General features: G+C 38.1%; 1 protein-coding gene across 4 annotated transcripts in view; it reads left to right on the forward strand.

Annotated features, from left to right (window-relative positions):
• Positions 1-26,819, forward strand: part of PATJ (PATJ crumbs cell polarity complex component) — a 385,356-nt gene that overhangs the window by 38,620 nt on the left and 319,917 nt on the right. For all 4 annotated transcript variants that reach the window (XM_055402500.2, XM_055402504.2, XM_055402503.2 and 1 more), the window contains exons 8-13: positions 4,825-5,043; positions 8,774-8,876; positions 11,380-11,471; positions 13,907-14,048; positions 20,268-20,411; positions 24,463-24,539. In XM_055402500.2, coding sequence (XP_055258475.2) covers positions 4,825-5,043; positions 8,774-8,876; positions 11,380-11,471; positions 13,907-14,048; positions 20,268-20,411; positions 24,463-24,539 — 777 coding nt within the window. The remainder of the gene's footprint in view (positions 1-4,824; positions 5,044-8,773; positions 8,877-11,379; positions 11,472-13,906; positions 14,049-20,267; positions 20,412-24,462; positions 24,540-26,819) is intronic.

Raw genomic sequence — 26,819 nt, forward strand, 5'->3', positions numbered from 1 at the left:
CCATCAGAGTCAATGTAGAAGTGAGTTTTTATGCTTGACTTTGTTATCTGCCTAATATACAGTATGTTGTATAATTCTTAAAACAGTCATAAATTTTATTACCAAATTATAGATATGGAAACTTAAGGAATTGCCCAAAGCTACACAACTTAGAAATGCCAGAGTCAGAATTGAGCCCACATGTCGGAGAAGGCAATGGCCAGCCACTCCAGTACTCTTGCCTAGAAAATCCCATGGATGGAGGAGCCTGGTAGGCTGCAGTCCGTGGGGTCGCTAAGGGTCGGACACAACTGAGTGATTTCACTTTCACTTTTCACTTTCACACATTGGAGAAGGAAATGGCAACCCACTCCAGTGTTCTTGCCTGGAGAATCCCAGGGAAGAGGGAGCCTGGTGGGCTTCCGCCTATGGGGTCACACAGAGTCGGACACGACTGAAGTGACTTAGCAGCAGCAGCAGTGGCAGATTTACTGTTTAAATCTACTTATTCAGAGTTGATACCAATGTTTTCATTTTCTTGTATACACCTGTCCAGGGTTGGTCAAGACTATCGAGAATTGCCAGCTCTAACAGTAATATTGCTGTTGGCTCTCTTATATAAAGAATATGTGCTGTGCTGTTTTAGTCCCTCAGTCATGTCCAACTCTATGGGATCCCATGGACTGTAGCCCACCAGGCTCCTCTGTCCATGGGGATTCTCTAGGCAAGAATACTGGAGTGAGTTGCCATGCCCTTCTCCAGGGGATCTTCCCAACCCAGGGATCGAGCCCAGATATCCCAAACTGCAGGCATATTCTTTACTGTCTGAGTCACCAGGGAAGTCCAAGAATTTTGGAGTGGGCAGCCTATCCCTTCTCCAGGGTATCTTCCTGACCCAGGAATCAAATCCGGATCTTCTGCACTGCAGGCAGATTCTTACCAGCTGAACTACCAGGGAAGCCCATGGTGAGACCTAAATATAGGGGACAGAGTAGTATTCTCTTTCCTCTCCTCCTCATCCCAGCTAAATGGCAGAGAAATCTCTTCAACTAACTCTGTGTTTTGTTGCTAAATCTTTAGAGTTGTTGCTTATGTAGCTTGATTATGGCTTTAAAATTATTAAAGGGAATATTGGTTTTCATTAAAATGTACTCATACTTTTGACTATTAATACTCACTCTTGACTATGGCAATCTTCATGGTAAGGTAGTACGAATGTCTTAAGTCCTTAGATGTGGTCGAGGTTGATCGTAAAGTGATACTTACATTCTTCTAAAGGGATTGATTAATACTAAATACTTCCTTTAAAGACTATAAACTTGTATAACAGAAAGTTAGAAAAGCAAGTCAGTGTTTCTTATTTTAAAAAGTTCATAAAATGGCCCCTGTATTTCCTTTTGTGTACATATCAGTCAGTATGGGGTAGAGTTGGGGGATATGGCATAGAAAACCTGAGTCTACAGAGGTATCAAATGGATGCATCTGAGAATGCTGTAAGCAAGACACTCGGCTAAAGCTTTTGCCATGTAGTATTGAGTTTAGTGCTTACAACTCAACGAGGGAGAAAGTTATCCCCATCTTGCTTAAAGAAGGACCTGAGATTTATATAGGATCAGTAACTGGCCTGTGACCCTACACCTTGACCAAAGTAGTTCCAGGATAAACTTGGATGTGTCTGACTCCAATGCCTTTACTTGTCATTTTACTGTTTATTGCCTCTAATGTTGTAAATGAAATGAAAAAATACTGATGTATACAAATTTTTTTGAAATGTTCATTGGTACATAGTTACAATGAGGGGGCTTCCTTGGTGGCTCATTGATAAAGAATCTGCCAGTGCATGAGAGGTGAGTTTGATCTTTGGGTCAAAAAGATTCCCTGGAGAAGGAAATGGCAATCTACTCCAGTATTCTTGCCTGGGAAATCCCGTGGACAGAGGAGTCTGACAGGCTGCAGTTCATGGTGGGGTCTCAAAAGAGTTAAACATGGCTTACTGACTAAACAAGAACAACAAGAAGTTACAATGAGCAATCAGTGGATGTCATTAGGGTCATTTCCATGGATAGGGAAATTATTTGATATTGTCCCAAGATACTCTCCAAAATTCACAGTACCTGAAACATACATCTTTTGAGAATTCTGTTCAGCTATTTCAGAAATTTTCAGCAGTTAAAAATGTTTTTTTTTTTTTTTAATTGGTATAGGCAGTGTGTAAAACTTCGCTTTGCAAAAATCTCTTTCATATGCTGTGGAGGATTTCTAGGGACAGTAAATACACTGAATTACTCTGTTTTCTCCCAGAGGTGACCTGTAGAGCACAACCTATTTAAAAGTTGTCATGAATTATTGACTTTTTGGTATCAGGCAATTATGAGTGATGTTATAATAGCTATCCATTAACCTTTAATATTGGGCTTCCCTGGTAGCTCAGCTGGTAAAGAGTCTGCTTGCGATTCAGGAGACCCCAGTTTGATTCCTGTCAGGAAGATCCCCTGGAGAAGGGATAGGCTGCCCACTCCAGTATTCAAGGACTTCCCTGGTGGCTCATATGGTAAAGAATCCACCTGCAATGGGGAGACCTGGGTTCAATCCCTGGGTTGGGAAGATCCCCTGGGGGGAGGGCATGGCAACACATTCCAGTATTCCCTCCTGGAGAATCCCCTTGGACAGAGGAGCCTGGTGGGCTACAGTCCATGGGGTTGCAGAGTCGAACATGACTGAGCGACTAGGCACTCACAACTTTTAATACTAAGAAGAAATGGGACCAGCCAAGGATTAGAGAGTGGGCGTGAACTATTGAGGAAAGTGAGGAATTTTCTTTCTAGAATAATCAAGCATTCCCTGGTGGCTCAGATGGTAAAGAATAATGAAGGCCCAGCTTGAGGCCCCTGCAAGTTGGTTATTCCCAGTAATTTTGCTTTATGTCTATAAACTGGTATTTTCGTTATCCTTCAAAATTATTGGTAAGGCCTCTGGAAATTTGAGTAGCATTATTTGAGTAGCATTATGGACTTACTTATTTTGGTTTGGCCAAAATTTTCATTTGGTTAGTGAATATATTCAGTGAAATTCTTAGTGAAAATTAAAATGTCTTTTACTTAAAACAGTATGAACTTTTTGGCCACCCAATACTTAGTGCTTTCCTTTAATTCCTTAAGGGAAAGAGAATTTATTTTATAAAGTCACTATTTTCTTGGAGAAGGCGATGGCACTCCACTCCAGTACTCTTGACTGGAAAATCCCATGGACGGAGGAGCCTGGTAGGCTGCAGTCCATGGGGTCGCACAGAGTTGGACACAACTGAAGCAACTTAGCGGCAGCAGCAGCATTATTTTCTGTCAATGACACGTTGCCTTTTAATTAAAGACCAATAATAGAAATAGCTTGGAATCAAAAGTGGTAATAATTTCCTTTTCTGAATTGGGTAGGTATTTAGTGTTATTTTTTAATTTTCAGGGAAACATTTATTTCTTTTGTAGCTCAGACCTAAAATCCTTTAGATTTTCAAATAGTTTTTGAATTGAAATTATCATGTATAACAGCCTAGCAGAGAACTTATAGTACAGAGTAATAAACATGTTTTAAACCCATAAATGCTATGGATTATGCTAATTTAGCATGGACATGCTGACTTGAATTAAAGTATTTTTTTCTCTTAACTATATTGATGCTGTGTTTTCTCTGTAATAGTGTATTACCCCTTCCTCAGCTATTTTAAATTTTGCCTTTCGTACTATCTTTGCCCTTATGCATAATTTTTTCTCTCTTTTGAAAGAATCTGTGAGTTAATAAACATTTATATTTGAATGTGTGGTTAGCACGCCAGGACTTTGAATTTTGGCTTATTAGCTATCATTGATTTATGATTTCTGTTAAAGAACAAAAAGGACTCTATACATTTTAGTTTCCTTCTACAATAGACAAGCTATGAAAGGAGAATGTTAATCAGAAAGTATCAGTAATATGCAGTATTTGGGGCCGCCGGACTTTAAAAGCTAGCTGTCATTTTGGTGCCTTTCCTATCAATCTGATTATGATTGTTTTTGCACTTGTGAATTCTGTTTAACACCTGTTTTTCTGAAAGAAGAAAATGTTTGACTTTCAGTGACAGGTGCAAATTATCTGCATCATTTTAAATTGAGGTAAAATTTATTTTTGCCTGGAGAATCCCATGGACGGAGAAGCCTGGTAGGCTACAGTCCACGGGGTCGCAAAGAGTCGGACACGACTGAGCAACTGAATGGAACGGAAATATGTACTTAGCATGAAATGTCCCTTGTCCAAGTCAAGCATGCAAATATTTATTGCCATATTTTTTATTCTGTGTTCAGGGCATAATTCTGTTTAAGAATCATTTATTCACAGAGGCATCTTACCCTTATTTTTCATGAATACTGACTGTCAAGTAGTTGGTTGTTTTATTTCATGTTCGTTGCATTGGTAAAAATAGAATATCAAATTATCAATGCTTAAAGTAGAAATTCAGCAATTAGTGTTTTCTTCTTCCATAATAATTTCCTCCTTGCATCTATTACTTTTCTCTAAGTCTTTCCAAATGTTTCTGAATTGAATTGCCCTTCTTCTTCACAACTGCTGTTTGCTTGCAGTAGCTTCTAGTGCCTTCTGCAGAATTCACAGTAAAGCATATTGTTTTCTACTCATTATTTTGATCTCACACCTTCTTTCATACAGGTTTCTGCAAAACTGGGGAAAAGGAAGGATGGGGAATAGACTTTAGTTTTAAGGCCTCCTTTCTTTCTCCTTCTGATGAGTTGTTATTAATGAGTGAAATTAGATCAATGATTTCTCAGAATAATTTTGTTTTTCTTTTTTCCTGGATTAAAGGATGGAAGACTCAAAACAGGGGATCACATCTTGAAGATTGGTGGCACAAATGTGCAGGGAATGACCAGTGAGCAAGTTGCACAAGTGCTAAGGAACTGTGGGAATTCTGTCAGGATGCTTGTTGCAAGAGACCCAGTTGGTGAAATTTCCATAACCCCTCCTACTCCTGCAGCCTTGCCTGTTGCTTTGCCTGCTGTGGCCAACAGGAGCCCTAATTCTGTGAGTATACAAACTATTCTTTCATCATAAATTCAGTATTGGGTGTGATACATTGCTGGATTAGAAATGCTTTCAGTTCCAAGTGCCGTGTGGATGTGGGTCATGTCTCAGTGCTCAACAGTGAAGCAGAGAACCCAACTTGGAGACACTAGAAAAGTTTGACTTTCTTTTTTGTCATTTCTCAGGGTTAAAGTTTCAACTTCCCTGAGCCTCTGCTACTCATCTGTAAATTGGAGACTAATAATACCTGCCATTCCTATTTCATTAGATTGTTGAAGAAATATCCAGGTAGCGGAGGGGGAACTTTAAATACTGGTCAATGTATGAATATTATCATTGGTAAGACCAAATTGGGCAAGGGCAATAGACACTAATAATAATAATATTCTGATTGCTAACAATTGTTATAGTTATAATCATTAGTATTAATCATTATCAAGCACCTAGATTTATGCAAGACATCTGAATTCTTTGGAAAAATTCTGCAAGATAGGTCTCATCCATTCAATAGATGAGGAGATGGGAGTCCAAGTAACTTATTAAAGGTCATGTAGGTAGTAAGTTGCAAACTGGGATTTGAATTTAGATCTTTCTGGTCCCTTTTAAGCTCGTTTTTTGTTTGTTTGTTTCTTCCAGTTTTACTGAGATATAATTGACATATAGTACTTTATAAGTTTAAGGTGTATAGCATAGTGATTTAATTTACATACTTTGTGAAGTAATCATCACACAGTAAGTTTAGTGAACATTCATTATCTCTATCTGTGTAGATACACAATTAAAAAAGTAGAAAAAAATTTTTTTCTTGTGAGAACTCAGGATTTACTATCAACGTTTATATGTAACATACGATACTAATTATACTCATCATGTTGTACCTTGCATCCCTAGTACTTATTTATCTTAACACTGAGTTTGTAGCTTTTGAACACCTTATTCTGGCCCCCTCATCCTTCAATTTCAAGCTCTTTCCAACCATATCACAGGCTCTGAATCAGGAGATAATGAGGTGAAAAGAAAGAAATAGTTTTTAAAAGGAGGAGCCAGGAAGAAGAGGAAAGAAAAGTGAGTATGGCAGAAGAGGGTGGGAAGCCACCTCTCATATACATTTGAGGAACCATTTGACGTCTTCTGGAAGGGCTTTCCCTAATGGGAACCACATGAGAAGAAGATTTCTGTCACAGATGTTAGAATCTGTCAGAGGTAATAGAATTAGATATATGATTCTAATATCTCTGACAGATACTCTTCTTTTGATTTCTGCTCCAAACTTGTTAGAACCATTTTCTTTTCCCTCCATTACTTTGGATCTCTGAAGACTACTTTGTAATGAGGGACCAATGTAGCTGTGTAGTCAGTGAGAATTTGATACAATCAGTTATTTACTTTTTATTGTTAAAGGTTTGAATTGAAAGCAAGGTGTTATGTTTTTAGACACCTTGACGTTCAAGCTGGTTTTAGAAAAAGCGAAAGAACCAGAGATCAAATTGCCAACATCCGTTGGATTATTGAAAACGCGAGAGAGTTCCAGAAAAACATCTGTTTCTGCATTATTGACTATGCCAAAGCCTTTGACTGTGTGGATCACCACAAATTGTGGAAATTCTTAAACAGATGGGAATACCAGACCACCTGACCTGCCTCTTGAGAAATCTGTATGCAGGTCAGGAAGCAACAGTTAGAACTAGACATGGAACAACAGACTGGTTCCAAATTGGGAAAGGAGTAGGTCAAGGCTATATATTGTCACCCTGCTTATTTAACTTATATGCAGAGTAAATCTGGAGAAGGCAATGGCAGTCCACTCCAGTACTCTTGCCTGGAAAATCCCATAGATGGAGGAGCCTGGTAGGCTGTAGTCCATGGGGTCGCTAGGAGTCAGACACGACTTCACTTTCACTTTTCACTTTCATGCATTGGAGAAGGAAATGGCAACCCATTCCAGTATTCTTGCCTGGAAAATCCCAGGGATGGGGGAGCCTGGTGGGTTGCCGTCTATGGGGTCACACAGAGTCGGACATGACTGAAGCGATTTAGCAGCAGCAGCAGTGGCAGCAGAGTACATCATGCGAAATACTGGGCTGGACGAAGCACAAGCTGGAATCAAGATTGCAGAGAGAAATATCAATAACCTCAGATATGCAGACGATACCATCCTTATGGCAGAAAGTGAAAAAGAACTAAAGAGCCTCTTGATGAAAGTGAAACAGGAGAGTGAAAAAGTTGCCTTAAAGCTCAACATTCAGAAAACTAACATCATGACATCTGGTCCCATCACTTTATGGCAAATAGATGGGGAAACAGTGGAAACAGTGGCTGACTTTATTTTTTGGGGCTTCAAAATCACTGCAGATAGTAATTGCACCCATGAAATTAACAGATGCTTGTTCCTTGGAAGAAATGTTGTGGCCAACCTAGACTGCATATTCAAAAGCAGAGACATTACTTTGCCAACAAAGGTCCATCTAGTCAAGGCTATGGTTTTTCCAGTAGTCATGTATGGATGTGACAGTTGGACTGTAAAGAAAGCTGAGTGCCAAAGAATTGATGCTTTTGAACTGTGGTGTTGGAGAAGACTCTTGAGAGTCCCTTGGACTGCAAGGAGATCAAACCAGTCAATCCTCAAGGAAATCAGTCCTGAATATCCATTGGAAGGACTGATGTTGAAGCTGAAACTCCAACACTTTGGCCACCTGATGTGAAGAACTGACTCATTGGAAAAGACCCTGATGCTCTTTCCCTGATGCTGGGAAAGATTGAAGGTGGGAGTAGAAGGGGACAACAGAGGATGAAATGGTTGGATGGCATCACCGACTCCATGGACATGAGTTTGAGTAAACTCCGGGAGTTGGAGATGGACAGGGAGGCCAGTTGTGTTGCGGTCCATGGGGTCACAAAGAATCGGACACGACTGAGTGACTGAACTGAACTGCTTTTTTACAGAAAATTTTTAATTAGAAGACAAATAATGATAAGTTTTAGATTAGCATTTTGCTCATAATAATTATTACAATAATTAGTCTTCCATTTGTTTCTTTTTCTATACATTAAATTCTTTCAGATACAAATTTATGGTGAGTTTTTTCTAAGTGGTTGTATTAACTTTTTATCATTGTGTGACAAATGATCACAAACTTAGTGGCCTGAAGCAATAGCCATGGTTGGTCCACATTACAGGAGGTCAGAAGTCTTGGTGAACTTGACTGGGTTCTGCTTAGATTCTTACAAAAGCTAAATCAAGGTATTGGCCTGACTGGGCTCTTAGCTAGATACTCTAGGGACAGTTCATTTCCAAACTCTGCCATATTGTTGGCGGAATATAGTTTCTTATAGCGGTAGAACCAAAGTCTCTCTTTACTGACTGTCAGCGGAGGACGTCTTTCAGCTCTTTAAGGCCCCTTGTATTCCTTCTCATATGATGCCTCCTTCTTCAAACCACGGGTCCAGTCCTTATGCTTCACATCTTTTTCACATCCCTTTCTACCATCAATAGGAGAAAACTCTATGCTTTTGAAGGATGCCTGCTTAGGTTAGGCTCACCTGGATAATTTCCCTTTTTCATGACATAAACACAGAAATGGCATCAGGGATCAAAAGTTGTGGGGACAATCTTAAAATTCTGTGTACCACAGGTGCTCAGAAAATACTTGACAAACCATTCACAAATTGCCTTTATACATACAGTTATGTAACTAAACATTGTACTTAATAAGATTATTTTTCTTTTCAGGACAATTCTGCTCTTTTTGAAACTTATAATGTTGAACTCATTAAAAAAGATGGACAAAGTCTTGGGATTAGAATTGTTGGTTATGTTGGAACATCTCAGACAGGTAGATGAATCATCTTTGTTTTATATTTGGAAATAATTGTAAAGGATGTTAAAGTTTCTAGACAATAAAATTAAATATCTGCAGATTTTAATTTAAACATTGAACAATAAAACCACGAATCTGTAATAGCAACTAGTTACAAAAAATAATTAGAGAATCACAGTTTTATCTCAGTAGTTTTATAGCCGGCTCAATAGTCATTAACAAGAGAATTTAATTATCCAACACAATGTATAACATTTGAATTATACCTCCTCTTGTTTCTAAGATATATATTTTGAATATTGTGAGTGTTACATATTCTGACATTTTATATGTGATAAGGTAAAATGATTACTGTGTGTATTTCATATTGTGAATGTCAAAAAGTATTACTATTATGTCTAATCATCAAAAGAAGATAAAATAGACACTTTAATAGAAGTATTTTTCTTTCATATAAAGGGAATACTTGTAAGAATAAGTGCATGCAAGAATAAGTGCCCAAGTATTTCTGAATAATACTCCCTGAACTCTTTCATGCAAAGCTCTGGTAACTTTCACTGTAAGAGTTATCCTATTATGATAAGAAATAACTGTAAAAAGGAAAAATAAATCTTTTTCACAAATATTTGCTTGTAAGATGAAAAGTTAGAGTTATGAAATGTTCTAGTGTTTTAATAATTGCAAGGTTAGAGAGCTAATTTTTTAAAGTTATTATTTTGCATTTTACAGCAGGTGGGAAAGATTAAAAGTGCTAATGTATTCAGAGTCCTGAATGAAATTCATGTCAGACCACCTTGTGCTATTTTAGCCTAATGAAATAGCTGCTTTCAGACCTGTAGATTTTTCTGAGTGCCACCAGTTTTTAGGTTTAGAATTTAAATGAGTTCCAAAAGAGCTAAGGATGGATTATATATATGTTATATATATATTATATATATTATAATATTATATATATATAAAATAATATTATATATATATAAAATAATATTATATATATATATTAAATATTATATTATATGTTGCCAAAAATCCCTGTGTTGAGTAGCTCTTAATATGCTGTCTGGTTAGAGAAATCATGGCTAAGTTCCTAAACTTGTGGTTTCGGAAGCTTTATTGCATTAAATTTTCAAGTTGTAAACCTAGCAATATACTTACAGAGTAAAATGAAGTGAGTAGCTGATAGATAATTGAGAAAAATTGATGTTTATGTTACTGAGTGAAGAAAAGAAACATTTTACTTTACCCTCAAAAGAAGTTTTTGGGACTTGAGCAGGGACTTGAGAAGTAGCATTGAATCAAAAAAATAGAATATTCTATAACTCAGTATGCTTTTTAATGTGCAGTCCTTCAAAATAATTTTTGCTTTATTCTTTGGAACTTTTGAGTAGTTGGTTTGCTTAGTTTCAGAGGGAGTAGAAAAATGAATATAAGAAATGTCTGTTCAGGGAGACAGATGTGTAAATAGCTCTCAGTTGTTTGAAGATAAATGAAATATATGTTTTAGCAGAGATACAAATAAACTCATGATATGGCAGATGAAAAACGAATTCTGACAGAGGGAAATGGAGAATTCACAAAGAAAGAGATATTTGTACTACACATAGTAAAGGAGAAAGATTTTGTTAGAGGGAATGAGATCAACAGGAAGAAAAAAATGAGAAAAGGGATACAATCATGAAAATACTTGGAGCTTTGGTGGAACATCATGAGTCTCGTGTGTCTAGACTTCTGTCTTATTGGAGCGGATGGTAGTTGGAAGTCAAAGTAAAAAAGAAAGTTTGGGGCAAATTATGGAAGTCCTTGAATGTGATTCTATCAAATTAACATTTTATTACATAGGCTGTAGGAATCCATTGATGTTTATTTTCCTTCTATTGAAAATATTTTAAGTTCATTTGAAATTAAGATAAAAGTATAAAATCATCCTGAGCTATGGTCTTTCTTTTTCTAACTTCTCTTCCAACCCCTTCACATAGGCATGTATACTTTTTATATAGTTGTAATTTATTATTTATATATATATATATAATTATATAATATATTATATATAATGTAATTTGTATATATATCTATATATAATGAGATCTAAAGATAGATAGATAGAAGCTTATGTGAATAGTCAACTAAATTTAGGCAGGAAAACCTACTAGGACCCTCTTGTCTTCATGCTGGTAAGTACTGACGAAGGCTTACGCCAGGTCACCAGTGAGAAGGGAGAAAGAGTAAGAGAAGGTAAGACTTAACCTGAGCTCTCCTGAATTCCAGCTGATACTGGAGTGCATTTCATCAAGGTTCCATTACTGATTATTTTTCCAAAAATAGGTATCAGTCAAATCATTTCAAATTCGAGTCACTTGTGGTGGTGACAGTTTGAAATAATCCATCAGTTTCTCTGCCTGTGTTCAGAACGGCATTTATCAAGCCTCCAGTGAGCCCCTTTAGCTAATTAACCTCTTGATATGAATTTTGCAATCAAGGCCTAATTAGAGCTTTTTTCCATATGTTTTGTGCATCTTAGGAGAAGCTTCAGGGATTTATGTGAAAAGTATAATACCTGGCAGTGCCGCATATCACAATGGTCAGATTCAAGTGAATGACCAGATAGTTGCTGTAAGTAACTGCCCTCTGTTACAGGATTAAATCAAGTTGAGGGAGGGGGAGTAGTTATCATTATTATAATATATATGCAATGGAAATGGCTTAATATAGTTTTATAATGTTTTAAAAAATTAAGTTTGTACAGTGAAATCTTATCAGTTTGGACTCTCACGGTCCTTAATTTTTTTAATTAAAAAGTTTTTTTAAATTTAAGTTTAAGGTGATTTTCAGTGTTGTGCCAATCTCTGCTGTATAGCAAAGTGACTCAGTTTTACACATATATACATTCTTTTTTAATATTCTTTTCCATTGTGGTTTATCCCATGAAATTGGATATTGTTTTCTATATTATACAGTAGTTATTTATCCTTTCTATTTTTTTTTAACTGCCTGTGAGGAAAGGAGTCATGGTTTTGGTAGGAAAAAAAAATACCATATACATATGTATATTATATAATATGCATACACATATATTTGAAAGATGCTCTAACATTCTCCTAGAAAACACTTTTCAAGCACCTCTTTGTGTTCTTTAAATTCATCAATTTTATATGCAATTAATAGGAACTATTTATCTTTGTGAAAGTAGTTTTTCTATTAACAGTAATTAAAAAAATATTTTTAATTGAAGGATAGTTGCTTTAGAATGTTATGTTGGTTTCTGCCATACACATGAATCAGCCATAGGTCTACATATGTCCCCTCCTTCTTGCATAGTAATTTTCAGTATATACAGAATTGAGATATTCTATGTATTTGAGAATATAGTCATTGCCTTTCATCAATTGAGATTGGTATTTCCTCCATTTAGTAGAAATTAGTTTAATTTTTCAGTTTGTTTTCATAATAATTTTGAAGCAGGTAGACACACATTTAATTTAGTGATTCAATCAGAAACAAATGTTGGTATAATTTGAATGTTTGTCCTTCAAGTCCATATAAGGAAGCCCCTTTCATGACCCTTGGCTTTCCAGTATTGGCTAAGGAAATGTTGCTGGAATTGACCATTTGGGACTGGTGATAAAACTTTGGAGAAAATCTTAGGGGAAAAGTTAAACAGTGGTTTGACTAGTTTGAAGAAGACTGAGTGAGGAGGCCTACTAGTTCTGTTGGACTTAAGAGTGTGATTCCTTGGGCCCAGCAAAGGGATGAAGTTTCCAGAGCCCTGAAGATAAGAGGTCTTCAAAATATGGACTAATTTTCCACTGTACCTTCATTGGCTGAGCAGCTGCTAAGAACAAAGACTGCATCTCCTGATTCCTGGCAAACGCAACTTTGCCCCACAAATTGGTTGCTTCTCTGAGGTACCCACCTGTACATTTGGGGAGAAACTTCAGGAACAATGTGAGGAGCAGCAGTCCTTCAGTGAGACTGGAGAGATCCTAGGAAAAAGTCTGTCATGAAGGAGGCAGTGGTCAGGTTGAGGAAGTGGCTGTTAAGATGACTAGGAAGCTGGAGAGGGAAGAAATGCTTGAAGAAGGAAAAGAGAGGGCTGGCTGCAGTTGCCCTGGCATCTTCAGAAAGCAGTAGTATCCCAGAGGAGTGTAAGGAGACAAGAGAAAGACTCACAAAGAAGAAAAACAAAGAGCTCCAGGAGGCTCTTAGAAGAATGGAATGGAAGACCCATCTGTCTCCTTCTCCAAACCCAAGAAGAAATCTTTTTTCCAAGGAGGAGCTGGTTCTTAGTGATCTTGAAGAAACAGCTGGCAGTAGAAGTCTTTCCAAGAGGAAGAAAACTTTCACCAAAGAAGAACCAGTTAGTGACCCTGAAGAGTCAGGAAACAAGAGTCCCACGGAAAAGAGGAAATTGTCTTCCAAGGAGGAGCCACTCAGCAGTGGACCTGAAGAGGTTACTGCCAGCAAGAGCTGTGACTCCAAGTGAAAGCAAAAACTCAGAAAGCTCCCCCAGGAAAATCAAAATGGACATCTCCCTAGTGGGGCATAACTTACAGATATATTTCACAACCCATTGTCTAGAGCCCAATAAAAACAAAAACAAAACAAACCCCCTCCAAAACAAAAAACAGAATGTATGACTCGGTTTGACTGAGATTAGTAAATGCCTTCTTTCACTTGCTTTTTCAAAATCCTGGAAAACCTAATGGAGGGAGATTAGTTCCTTCTGGAAAATATCACACAATGTTATACGCTACAGGGATGAAGTATTGGATGGTCTGTTCAATTTTAGTGATAATGGCTTCTATTAATACATCTTGAGAGCTGTATATAAAAATTGACCACATTTTATGGCACTTTGAATGTTGAATAGCATCAGAGACTAAGATCCATTGCCTCTTTCAGGCTATATCAAATGTATGACTTACGGATATAGGTTTCAGTTTGCTTTCTAGTTTCTCAGGAAGTTTGTCAGCTTGTTTTACTATGAAATTTGCATTCAAAAGAAGCTAACTTGAAACCTCTGTTTAATGTATCTCTTAATGTTGTAGGTTGATGGTGTGAATATTCAGGGTTTTGCCAACCAGGATGTTGTTGAAGTGTTACGAAATGCAGGACAAGTGGTACACCTAACCCTAGTTCGAAGGAAAACATCCTTGTCTGCTTCTTTGCCTGAAGGGCCCTCAGACAGAGGTAATTAATTCCACTGTCCCTCCTCCAACCTTGTAGTCTGGGTTTAGAAGAATAACTCATTTATGGATGTTCTGTGAGTCTGGAAAGGAAAAACTGCCTACCTTGTGTAACCCAGTGATGGAGAAGTGAATCAGCTCATTTATGCATTGAAGAAGAGTTTCCTTTGCCTAATGTAATGTGGCAGTCCAAATGTAGAATGTGAACCCTGATATGTATTAATCTCTGACAGCTTCTCTAAATGAAGATGGAAATAATTTTCCCCAAAAGCTTCCAAATTTCATTTATTACTTGCATTTGAATAGTAAAGCTTTGCCAACCTTTGTTCCAGAGGCTCTCATTTGTCTAATGCTTTGACATTTTGCAAACTTCAGGTTTCATATTACTTCTAATATTTCTTGATTTACTCTGTGAACTATAGCAAGAGAAAATATAACGTGGATTTCTGTCAAGGACACTTTGATTCATAAAATGATATTGTTATTTTGATTATAAGAATAGTAGATTTATGGAACAAATACATAATTCTATGCATGCCAATTTTTAATTATCAACTTACAGATAGATCAACAAATTTAGTAATTATGGGAACACATTCAATTTAAGTTGAATGACTACTTACATAACTAGTGAGTAGGAAATAGTTTCATTAGAATTTGTCAGAAGTTGAGTACATTTTTTTTTTCTCATTCTCTGAAGATATAGTATTATATCCTGGAAACTTTTGCTTTCAATTGATATTGAATTATATTGATATTTACATTGGAACTTTTAAAGTTTTATATGATAGTGGAAATTTTGCTGCTGAAAGATAGATGCCTGGTCAGCTGCATTGTATGTGTGAAATTTAAAATTGGTTAAATAATACAAATTGTACATATGCTATATTGACCTTAAAAGGTTTGCATAAATATTTATACCGATATAATAATTTTCAGCAGCTCTGATAGAACCCTTGGCTTTAGTCTGCTGTATCAAATGAACTGTCATCTGTGAATCAGCAGTTCTTTACTGGGCATGCCTACATTTTAAATTTATATTGGGATAGGTTTTGACCCTAAATCTGCACTTCTTCCATGGTTTGGGTGTCCTTCCTATGTGTTTCATACCCTTTAGTACCCTTTGAAGAGCACTTTGCTGGAGCATTTATCATACTACGTTGTGGTCACCTATTTTGTGTGTGGCCACTGTCATGTAGGGGAGTGGTTATGTCTCTATCCACTGCCCCATCTAACACATCTCTATGTGCCTTCTTTATAGGCAGCAGTTAAGTCTATTTTACTGAAACGGACTGCACAGCTTCTAGCTCTTAAGTGATATCTTCCCGTCATTCAATAATCTTACCTTTTCTCCTCTAAACTCTTTTTATTTGCATACCTTGTGTATACTTATTTGTATATCAATTTGCACACATTTGTAACACACAAACAGTCGTGTATTGCTTTGTACTTTGTACTCTGCCTAGCGTGTAACTCTTCTCCCCAAGCTACATCAGCAGTGTCTGGCTGGCATTTGTTTTACTGGCACTGGGCTGTACATTCAGTGTGTATTAAAAGACGAATGTTATAAAAAATCCTATGGAACTTCCTTGGTGGCGCAGTGGATAGGAATCTGCTTGCCAATGCAGGAGACTCAGGTTCGATCTTTGGACCAGGAAGATTCCCCATGCTGTGGAGCAGCTAAGCCCATGTGCCGCAACCACTGAAGCCCTGCAATGACTGAACCCACGTGCTACAATGACTGAAGCCCGGGTGCCTGGGGAACAAGAGAAGCTACCGCAATGTCCCACAACAAAGAGTAGCCCCTTTTCATCACAACTAGAGAAAGCCCACATGCAGCAACAAAGATCCAGTGCAACAAAAATAAATAAATAAAAATTTAAAAAGTGTGGTTTAAAATGTCATATTAAGATCTTAAGGTTATATTAAATTTCATATAGAAACTTTCAACTTATTTTTTTAACTTTTTATTGTAAAAATGTTTGAACACACAGGAATATTGGAAAATGATATGAAACATAACCACAGAATCCATCATTTAGATTTCAGCAGTTAGCCATGTTTGCTTCATCTATTTAGCTTTTTCTGAACCATTTAAGAGTGAGTTGTAGATATCATTAGTCCTACATACTTCAGTTTACAGCTTCTAAAAATAGCCATAATATCATTATCCAGAGAAAATTAATAGTAATTACCTAATATCAAATGCCTAACACATAGTTAAATTTTCCCAATTGCTCCCAAATGTCTTTTGTAACTCCTTTTTCCACTTCCCTTGCTCCTCTTAAAAACCTCATAAAATCAAGATCATTGATTTTTATGCATTGTACTCATTGCATGTATTATACTTTTTTTTTTTTAATATAAAATATTCCCTTGTCCCTGCCTCCACAGCATAGACTTTTTGGAGGGATATGCTCATTTGTCACTGGAATACTACTTTCAGAATTTGATTGTTTCCTTGTGGTGTCATTTAACATGTTACTCTATCCCTCATGTTTCATGTGAGTTGGGAGCTAGAGCTAAAGCCTTAGATTCAAGTTCATTTTTTGTTGTTGTCAAGATTTATTTACTTATTTAGTATTTTGGCTGTGCCGGGTCTTCATTGTTGCACACAGGCTTTCTCTAGTTGCAGTGAGCAGGGACTACTCTTTGTTGCAGTGTGCAGGCTTCTCAATGTGGTGGCTTCTCTTGTAGAGCACGAGCTCTAGGTGCAAGGACTTTAGTAGTTGCACCACATGGGTTCAAGTAGTTTTAGATTGCCAGCTCTAGAGTGCTGGATTAGTAGTTGTGACACATGGGCTTAGTTGCTCTGCTACATGTGAAATCTCCCTGGACCAGGGATCAAACCAGTGTCCCTTGCATTGCAAGGCAGATTTGTAACCACTGGACCACTAGGGAAGCCCGAGTTCAATATTTTTGATAGGAATACTTTGTAAGTCACTTGTGGTTATTTATGCATGCAGGTCAATCTGTATGCAGGTTAAGAAGCAACAGTTAGAAGTGGACATGGAACAACAGATTGATTCCAAATCAGGACGGGAGTATGTCAAGGCTGTACCTTGTCACCCTGTTTATTTAACTTGTATGTAGAGTACATCATGCGAAATGTTAGGCTGGAGGAAGCACAAGTCGGAATCAAGATTGCTGGGAGAAATATCAATAACCTCAGATATGCAGATGACACCACCTTTATGGCAGAAAGTGAAGAAGAACTAAAGAGCCTCATGACGAAAGTGAAAGAGGAGAGTGAAAAAGTTGGCTTAAAGCTCAACATTCAGAAAACTAAGATCATGGCTTCCGGTCCCATCATTTCATGGCAAATAGATGGGGAAAAAATGGAAACAGAGACTTTTTTGGGGGGGCTCCAAAATCACTGCAGATGGTGACTGCAACCATGAAATTTTCTTTCAAGGAGGAAGAAAAGCTATGACCAATCTAGACAACATATTAAAAAGCAGAGACATTACTTTGCCAACAAAAGTCCATCTAGTCAAAGCTATGGTTTTTCCAGTAGTCATGTATGAATGTGAGAGTTGGACTATAAAGGAAGCTGAGCACCAAAGAACTGATGCTTTTGAACTGTGGTGTTGGAGAAGACTTGAGAGTCCCTTGGACTGCAAGGAGATCCAACCAATCCATCCTAAAGGAAATCAGTCCTGAATATTCATTGGAAGGATTGATGTTGAAGCTGAAGCTCCAATACTTTGGCCACCTCATGCAAAGAACTGACTCCCTGGAAAAGACCCTGATGCTGGGAAAGGTTGATGGCGGGAGGAGATGGAGACAACAGAGGATGAGATGGTTGGATGGCATCACCGACTCGATGGACATGAGTTTGAGCAAGTTCCACGAGTTGGTGATGGACAGGGAAGCCTGGCATGCTGCAGTCCAGGGGCTCGCAAAGAGTTGGACTTGACTGAGCGACTGAACTGACTGACTGAACTGTGGTTTTTTAAAAATAACCTAAAACGTTTCTGGCGGGCTTCAGTCCATGGGGTCACTAAGAGTCAGACATGACTGTGTGACTAACACAACAAAATGGTTCTTATACAACCTTTGTTGTGTTTAAGAGAGAGTAATTGACATGCTTGAGATTGAAAGCTTACATAGCTCAATATAGCTAAGAGAAGAACCTCTGCAACCAGGGGAATTTTCTCCCTTTTCCTTCTCATTCCCAAGCTTACTTATGTAGAGTTATTTGTTAAACTCATGATGACATCATGCCAGAACCAAGTTCAGTTCAGTTCAGTTCAGTCACTCAGTCGTGTCCAACTCTCCGCGACCCCATGAATCACAGCACGCCAGGCCTCCCTGTCCATCACCAACACCCGGAGTACACTCAAACCCACATCCACAGAGTCGGTGATGCCATCCAGCCATCTCATTCTCGGTTGTCCCCTTCTCCTCCCGCCCCCAACCTTTCCCAGCATCAGAGTCTTTTCCAGTGAGTCAACTCGTCGCATGAGGTGGCCAAAGTATTGCAGTTTCAGCTTTAGCATCAGTCCCTCCAATGAACATCCAGGATTGATCTCCTTTAGAATGGACTGGTTGGATCTCCTTGCAGTATAAGGGACTCTCAAGAGTCTTCTCCAACACCACAGTTCAAAAGCATCGATTCTTTGGCGATCAGCTTTCTTCACAGTCCAACTCTCACATCCATACATGACCACGGGAAAAACCATTGCCTTGACTAGATGGACCTTGGTTGGCAAAGTAATGTCTCTGCTTTTTAATATACTATCAAGGTTGGTCATAACTTTCCTTCCAAGGAGCAAGCGTCTTTTAATTTCATGGCTGCAATCAGCATCTGCAGTGATTTTGGAGCCCAAAAAAATAAAGTCTGACACTGTTTCCACTGTTTTTCCATCTATTTCCCATGAAGTGATGGGACCAGATGCCATGATCTTTGTTTTCTGAATGTTGAGCTTCAAGCCAACCTTTATCACTCTCCTCTTTCACTTTCTTCAAGAGGCTTTTGAGTTCCTCTTCACTTTCTGCCATAAGGGTAGTGTCATCTGCATATCTGAGGTTATTGATATTTCTCCCGGCAATCTTGATTCCAGCTTGTGCTTCTTCCAGCCCAGCGTTCCTCATGATGTACTCTGCATATAAGTTAAATAAGCAAGGTGACAATATACAACCTTGACGTACACCTTTTCCTATTTGGAACCAGTCTGTTGTTCCATGTCCAGTTCTAACTGTTGCTTCCTGACCTGCATACAGGTTTCTCAAGAGGCAGGTCAGGTGGTCTGGGATTCCCATCTCTTTCAGAATGTTCCACAGTTTATTGTGATCCACACAGTCAAAGGCTTTGGCATAGTCAATGAAGCAGAAATAGATGTTTTTCTGGAACTCTCTTGCTTTCTCCATGATCCAGCGGATGTTGGCAATTTGATCTCTGGTGCCTCTGCCTTTTCTAAAACCTGCTTGAACATCTGGGAGTTCACGGTTTACATACTGCTGAAGCCTGGCTTGGAGAATTTTGAGCATGACTTTACTAGCGTGTGAGATGAGTGCAATTGTGCGGTAGTTTGGGCATTCTTTGGCATTGCCTTTCTTTGGGATTGGAATGAAGACTGACCTCTTCCAGTCCTGTGGCTAGGATTGCCCAAAACAATGGAATTGGCTTCTGCTTATCTTGCTCCCTGCCCACCACAGCAGTGAGAACTGTGGCCCCCAGGGTTCTCCTCATCCCCTACTCCCCAAGGCTGTATTGTCATCCTGCTTCGTCATAGACTTTATCTTGTTTTTTTCTTCTTGTTGCCTAGTTCCTTGTCGTTCACTTGTTCGGTTGCTCAGTCATGTCCTACTCTTTGCAGCCCCGTGGACTGCAGCTTGCCAAGCTTCCATGTCCTTCACTATCTTCCAGAGTTTGCTCAAACTCATTTACATTGAGTCGTTGATGCCATCCAACCATCTCATTCCCTGTTGTCCCGTCTCCTCTTGCCTTCAATCTTTCCTAGCCTCAGGGTCTTTTCTAATGAGTTGGCTTTTTGCATCAGGTGGTCTAATTCTTTATTCTTTTCAATAATAACTACAAGTGTGTTTCTAAAGAATTGAGCCTGTTATCACAAATGGCCTTTTAAATAAAGGAATAAAATGTGTAAGTTACCTGAGATGTTTGTAATAAGGTTGTGAAATGGAAGAACAGGAGTGAAATAAGCTTACTTAAGTATGATCTTCATCTGATAGTGATTCAAGTTAACAATTCCTATTTTAGGAACTGTGGTAGAACCACCAAAAACACCAGCCCTGTTTCTGACTGGAGCAGTGGAAACGGAAACTAATTTGGATGAAGAGGAGAAAACCGAAGAAAGAATGGAGGATCTAAAAAATGACAACATGCAAGCCTTAGAAAAACTGGGTAGGCTCAAAGCATTCAATTCAAAGCAGTCAGAGTCATTTGACTTTATTCTTTGTTAACCATTTTCTCTCTTTATAGTTAACATAACGTAAAGAATTTTAGAGGCATTTTTGAAGATATAAAATAAGATATTCTTCATATCAGCATCTTAACACGGCAGTTGAGAATAAGCGTATTTGTGTTTAATCACTGTTTAATAATGTTGATTTTGAATACATTTTTATTAGTGTGATGATATCAGCATTTTAATTACTGCATACTTTAGCTTGTGTATTAACATTGATATAGGTGTCTGTATACACTTAGTAATATTTCCTTTTCACCATAACAATAGCGTATACATTTTTATATATTTCACCAAATTTCCAGGTTGCTGTATATTTATTGTTTAATTTTCTTTTTAATTGATGAGCACCTTTACCTTTGGGCTTTGTTGTATGTTTCCTTTGCTACTCTAGTTGACTCTGTTCTGCAAGCATTTTCAGTAACAATCTCACTCAGTTCCCTATACAAAGGCATTCAGAAAAGGCTTGCCAGTTGAATGAAATGGAATGCTTAGACTTCATCCACGTCCAGAGACACTCTGATTTTTGGCTTTGATTGTCTTCTGTCAGAAAAGAAGGGCCTGAAGGAAGGAGTAAACACTTCAGTCAAATTTTAAAGCTTCATATTGTTTGGAAATTTAGGTTGTTCTTTTTGATCCAAGTAAATTGCAGTTAATTTTTGCTGTTTAAATTCATGTGAGCCCAGATAGTTGTACCGTATATTATCAAGTGAAAATCAGATACTTTCTAAAGTTAGAAATACGGGTTTTCCTGATGGTCCTGTGGTTAAGACTGTGCTTTCAGTGCATGTGGCACAGGTCTGATCCCTGGTCAGTGAACTAAGATACCACATGCCATGAGGCTCAGCCTAAAAGAAAGATAAAAAAAAAAACGCAGTAAAAAAATAATAAAGTGAAATATTTTTAGAAATATCTGCTCAAAGGATCAACCTCACTCCTTTTTGTTTTCATGAGTATATATAATTTCAGTTAGAGAGTTAGACCAAATTCTTCCAACTGTTATGAAGTTAACTCTTTTTGCTGTAGGGGCAGACCCATTTTCCCTCTTCCCTTCAGTTTCTTTGGTTGGTCTAATAATTAAATTAACAGAAGATAGAGTGACATAGGAGAAACACAAATTTTCTATGTGTAGGAGCCCCATAAAGATGTGAGCCCTTAAGGGCAAGTTGGGCAATTGAGGCTTCTATGCTATCCTGAGCTAAGGAATGGGATGGGGGCCTGGGACTTCCAATGGGAGGAGTAATTTACAGGATGATAAGAAGAACAGTTGTATGATAATTAGAAGTTCGCCCAGCTATGCAGATAGGTTTTTCAGATTAAAAAAGTTGTCTCTGGTGTGATATATATATACAATGAACTATTGTGTGCTTAGTTGCTCAGTCCTGCCTGACTCTACGATGCCATGGACTGTATCCCTCCAGGCTCCTCTGTCCTTGGAATTCTCCAGGCATGTGTACTGTAGTGGGTAGCCATTCCCTTCTCTGTGGGATCTTCCTAACCCAGGGATCGAACCCTGGTCTCCTGTGTTACAGGTGGATTCTTTCCCATCTGAGCCACCAGAGAAGCCCACAATAGAATATTACTCAGCCATTAAAAAGAATTAAATAATGCCATTTGCAGCAATGTGGATGGACCTACAGAGTGTCCTATTGAGTGAAGTAAGTCAGACAGAGAAGTAGAATTATCATATGACATCCATTATATGTGGAATCTAAAAAGAAATGATACAAGTGAACTTACAAAACATAAACAGACTCACAGACTTTGAGAATGAGATTATGGTTGTGGGGATGAGGCTGGGGGGAAAGTTGAGGGGAAGGGATAGTTAGGGAGTTTGGGATGGATATGTACACACTGATATATTTAAAATGGGTAACCAACAAGGACCTACTGAACATAGTACATGGAACTCTGATCAGTGGTATGTGGCAGCCTGGATGGGAAGGAAGTTTGGAGGAGAATGTATGGCTGAGTCCATTCTCTATTCACCTGAAACTATCACAGCTTTGTTAATTGGCTACATGCTTAGTGTGTGCTTGGTCACTCAGTCATGTCCAGCTCTTTTCGACCCTGTGGACAGTAGCCCACCAGGGTCCTCTGTCCACGGAGTTTTCCAGGCAAGAATACTGGGTGGGTTCCCATTCCCTACTCCATAATCAGCTATACCCCAATATAAAATAAACGTTAAAAAAAAAAAAAAACTCTAGGGGGATCTGGTCATACAGGGGAGCCTCCACAATATTGTGGGGAAAAAAATAGTTGTCTCTGGTTATAGCTCTCTTTCTGGTACGGGTTCCCTAGCTAAATTCCTTTAGGTAGTTAAGGGAGGGATGAACGTTTTTCCTGAGTCTGCTGGATCTTGGCTGCCTGTAGTTCAAAACAGCCCACATTCCAAGGTGGCACTAGTTGGCATATTCTTTGTTGCTAATGAAATAATTGTGTCACATCATCTTAATATTCACTTTTTGTGTGTGATCATTTTGTGTTGCCTAGAATTTATTGAGCTGCTGAAAGTAATCTCTCTCCTCTGGTACAAAGGCCTTTGTTCTCTGCTTTAAAACTCAGGACTGTGATTTCATTGTATGACTGAGGTAAAAATAAACTCAAAAGAATTGTAGGTGAAATAAACATCTTATTATACATGTGTATAAAATTTCTTTAGATTTCATGTTTTTAAGCTTGCAGGCCAACCAACACATTACAAATTTTCTTTAAATTAGCCTACCACATAAAAAACTGTGAGAAATTTAATAGAACTCTTAATGTAATTTCTTATGGAAATGTTAATAGAGTAGGCACAAAGGTGCAGAACCCACATGAAGGATATTTTGTTTTTAATAGGATCTTTAGTTAGTTATCCTCGAAATGTAATCTAGCACATCAGTTAATGCAGTTACTTTGTGGATATGCTTTTGTAAATCTAGTAATATAAGTTCTTTAGTGTTCATTAGTCTTAGTTTCTGATTTTTGAGGTTAGTCTGTTTTACTTAATGATTTGTACTGTGTAATTAAGCATTATATGCATCTGAGATTAAATGTCTGCTGAAGGCTTGCAAAAGCTGATCTTGCAAGTTATGTTTGATTTCAGACAGATGGTTATATCAGTTGTGGTAAGTGTTCTGTGACTTGTCCACTCTTGTGACACAATTGAGTTTTTCTTAGAGAAAAAAGATGGAGATCTGTTTATTGTCTGCTGCCACTGTGGATCTAAACTGAAATTATAGTTTTAGTACATTGATTTTTGTCTATTAGGTATTATTCAGACTACAAACTGCATTGAGCTTCTGGCTAAGGTCATATGGAAGATAAGCAGGACACTTAAAATCTGTCTTCACTTTAAAAAATCATCTGACCTATGCAAAAAAGGCAGTACTTCCCTTAAGTAAGAAAATCATAAAGGTTTGATAACCACATAGCCACAAACAACCAAAGTAAAACCAAAGTTTTTGTTACATTGAAGCTCATGCAACTCATTGGTTGAATTAAATCAGACAAACTTTTATATCCACCCAAGTAAAAAGCTTGATTGGGTCATGTTGGTGTGCCTTGTTGATAGTAAAGATATCTTGATAGGTTTTTATATTTCTGTGGGTAAGTGGAAGGTACAATGCTGAAGCGATTAACATTCACCTTAAATCTTTCTTTGTCCTAACATAGCATAAAGCAAAGTCAAATACATTTTACTTGTAAATCACAGGATGTTTGCATGTAAACTATATAATTCATATTTTAGTTATAACTTATCATTTCCTCTTCCTTTTAAAATATTCCTTAACAGCAGAAGCCCTATTCATAGTTTGGTCACAGCCAGTCTTTTACATGTGTTATAAGTCACCTCTGATTAACTTTACCTAAATAGACCTAAGTTAATACACTTTTCTTTTTATTCATTTCCCTTTTACTTACTCAAACTGTGCTGTTATGGAAGAACTCAGTAGTTTAGTGGGTTTAATTCACAGTAGCTTCAACTTTTTTTTTTTAATTCAGAAAAAGCCCCAGACTCTCCAGAAAATGAGCTGAAATCCAGATGGGAAAACGTACTGGGCCCTGATTATGAAGTAATGGTATGTTAAAATCTTCTAATAAAAAACACTCATGTCTCATTCTATGTCATGCTCCTAGTGCCACAATTGAAAGAAATGGGAGACTCAAAGAATAACCAGCCTGCCTTTATTTTTACCTCCTGTGTTTTTTTCCCTATTGGATCAATTAATTAATTGTATTTTTTTATTTTATACTGTAGGAACAGTTAAGGACTTCAGACAAGTTTCAGTTACAATTAACAGACACTCAGTTCATGTTGAGACCATTTAAGTTAACAATAGGCTGAAAAATGTTAGGAGAGAGAGGACTTGCCTTTAAATTTATAACCTGTATCAGCTGCTTAAAATTGCTGGCATTTTTATGATTGCTTTTATGATCTGTTTGTTTTATTGTACACTGAAAGGGCTGTGGATATTAGTCCTATGTTTCACCAAGAATGTTACAGTTTTATGAGAAAAATGAAAGAATGATTATCAAATGTATTTGGGAGAACAGGAAGTAATTTAGGTTAGGTATAAGTTTATAGTGCCAGTGGTCCATTAGACTTCCTTTCACCTGTTATTAGATTCATTGAGTAAAGGATTGATTACATTTCCCCAAATGAATCCACATGAAAGCAGAAAGCTGCACTTAGAAAAGCCTCTGCAGTGCCCATTAAACGTGTTAGTAATAAAGTATTCTATTAAATTTCTATTGTTATTCACATTTTCTTACATATGTTTGTCATTAGTATTTGTTGGCTGGTTGGAGACTTTTTTTTTTCTGTTCTAGCCACTATCTATTGTCAGATGTTTTCCAGTGTCATTCAGTTCAGTTCAGTTCAGTCGGTCGCTCAGTCGTGTCCGACTCTTTGCGACCCCATGAATCACAGCACGCCAGGCCTCCCTGTCCATCACCAAATCCCAGAGTTCACCCAAACTCATGTCCATCGAGTCGGTGATGCCATCCAGCCATCTCATTTTCTGTCGTCCCCGTCTCCTCCCACCCCCAATCCCTCCCAGCATCAGAGATTTTCCAGTGAGTCAACTCTTCGCATGAGGTGGGCAAAGTATTGGAGTTTCAGCTTTAGCATCAGTCCTTCCAATGAACACCCAGGTTTGATCTCCTTTAGAGTGGACTGGTTGGATCTCCTTGCAGTCCAAGGGCCTCTCAAGAGTCTTCTCCAACACCACAGTTCAAAAGCATCAATTCTTCGGCGATCAGCTTTCTTCACAGTCCAACTCTCACATCCATACATGACCACTGGAAAAACCATAGCCTTGACTAGATGGACCTTTGTTGGCAAAGTAATGTCTCTGCTTTTTAATATGCTATCTAGGTTGGTCATAACTTTCCTTCCAAGGAGTAAGCGTCTTTTAATTTCATGGCTGCAATCACCATCTGCAGTGATTTTGGAGCCCCCCCAAATAAAGTCTGACACTGTTTCCACTGTTTCCCCATCTATTTCCCATGAAGTGATGGGACCAGATGCCATGATCTTTGTTTTCTGAATGTTGAGCTTCAAGCCAACCTTTTCACTCTCCTCTTTCACTTTCATCAAGAGGTTTTTAAGTTCCTCTTCACTTTCTGCCATAAGGGTGGTGTCATCTGCATATCTGAGGTTATTGATATTTCTCCCGGCAATCTTGATTCCATTAACATGAGTCAAAACAGTTTATACTTTCTCTTCTTGCTAGTTTTGTATTTGCATGTTGGTCCTCATGAACTGCTGCTTCTTTACTTCGTAGATTTTGGAGCTATTTTGTCATTAGCCTGCTGCTGCTAAGTCACTTCAGTCGTGTCCGACTCTGTGGGACCCCATAGACGGAAGCCCACGAGGCTCCCCCTTCCCTGGGATTCTCCAGGCAAGAACACTGGAGTGGGTTGCCACCTAGCAAATGACCTTTCTACTATTTGGAGTGGTTAATATTCAAAATAGTTTGGCGTACCAGTTTTTTTAAACGGTCGGTTTTAAATGAGCTCTTTTTGGTTAAAAATTTATCCTCTTTGGGGCATCCCTGGTGGCTCAGCAGTAAAGAATCTGCCTGCAGTACAGAAGACATAGGAGATGTGGGCTCGATCCTTGGGTCGGGAAGATCCCCCAGAGGAGGAAATGGCAACCCACTCCAGTATTCTTGCCTGGGAAATCCCATGGTCAGAGGAGCCTGGTAGGCTACAGTCCATAGGGTCACAAAGAGTTGGACACGACTGAACATGCACATTATCCTCTTTATAACTACCCTTCCAAATTTAATTTATCACATGATGAGGTCATAACCAAGGGACTCGAAAGAGGAGACAGAATTTGGAGTTGGAAATTT

The sequence above is a fragment of the Moschus berezovskii genome, chromosome 4, assembly GCF_049115385.1.
Source record: "Moschus berezovskii isolate FMDL1 chromosome 4, NW_MosBer_1.0, whole genome shotgun sequence".
NCBI lineage: Eukaryota > Metazoa > Chordata > Mammalia > Artiodactyla > Moschidae > Moschus > Moschus berezovskii.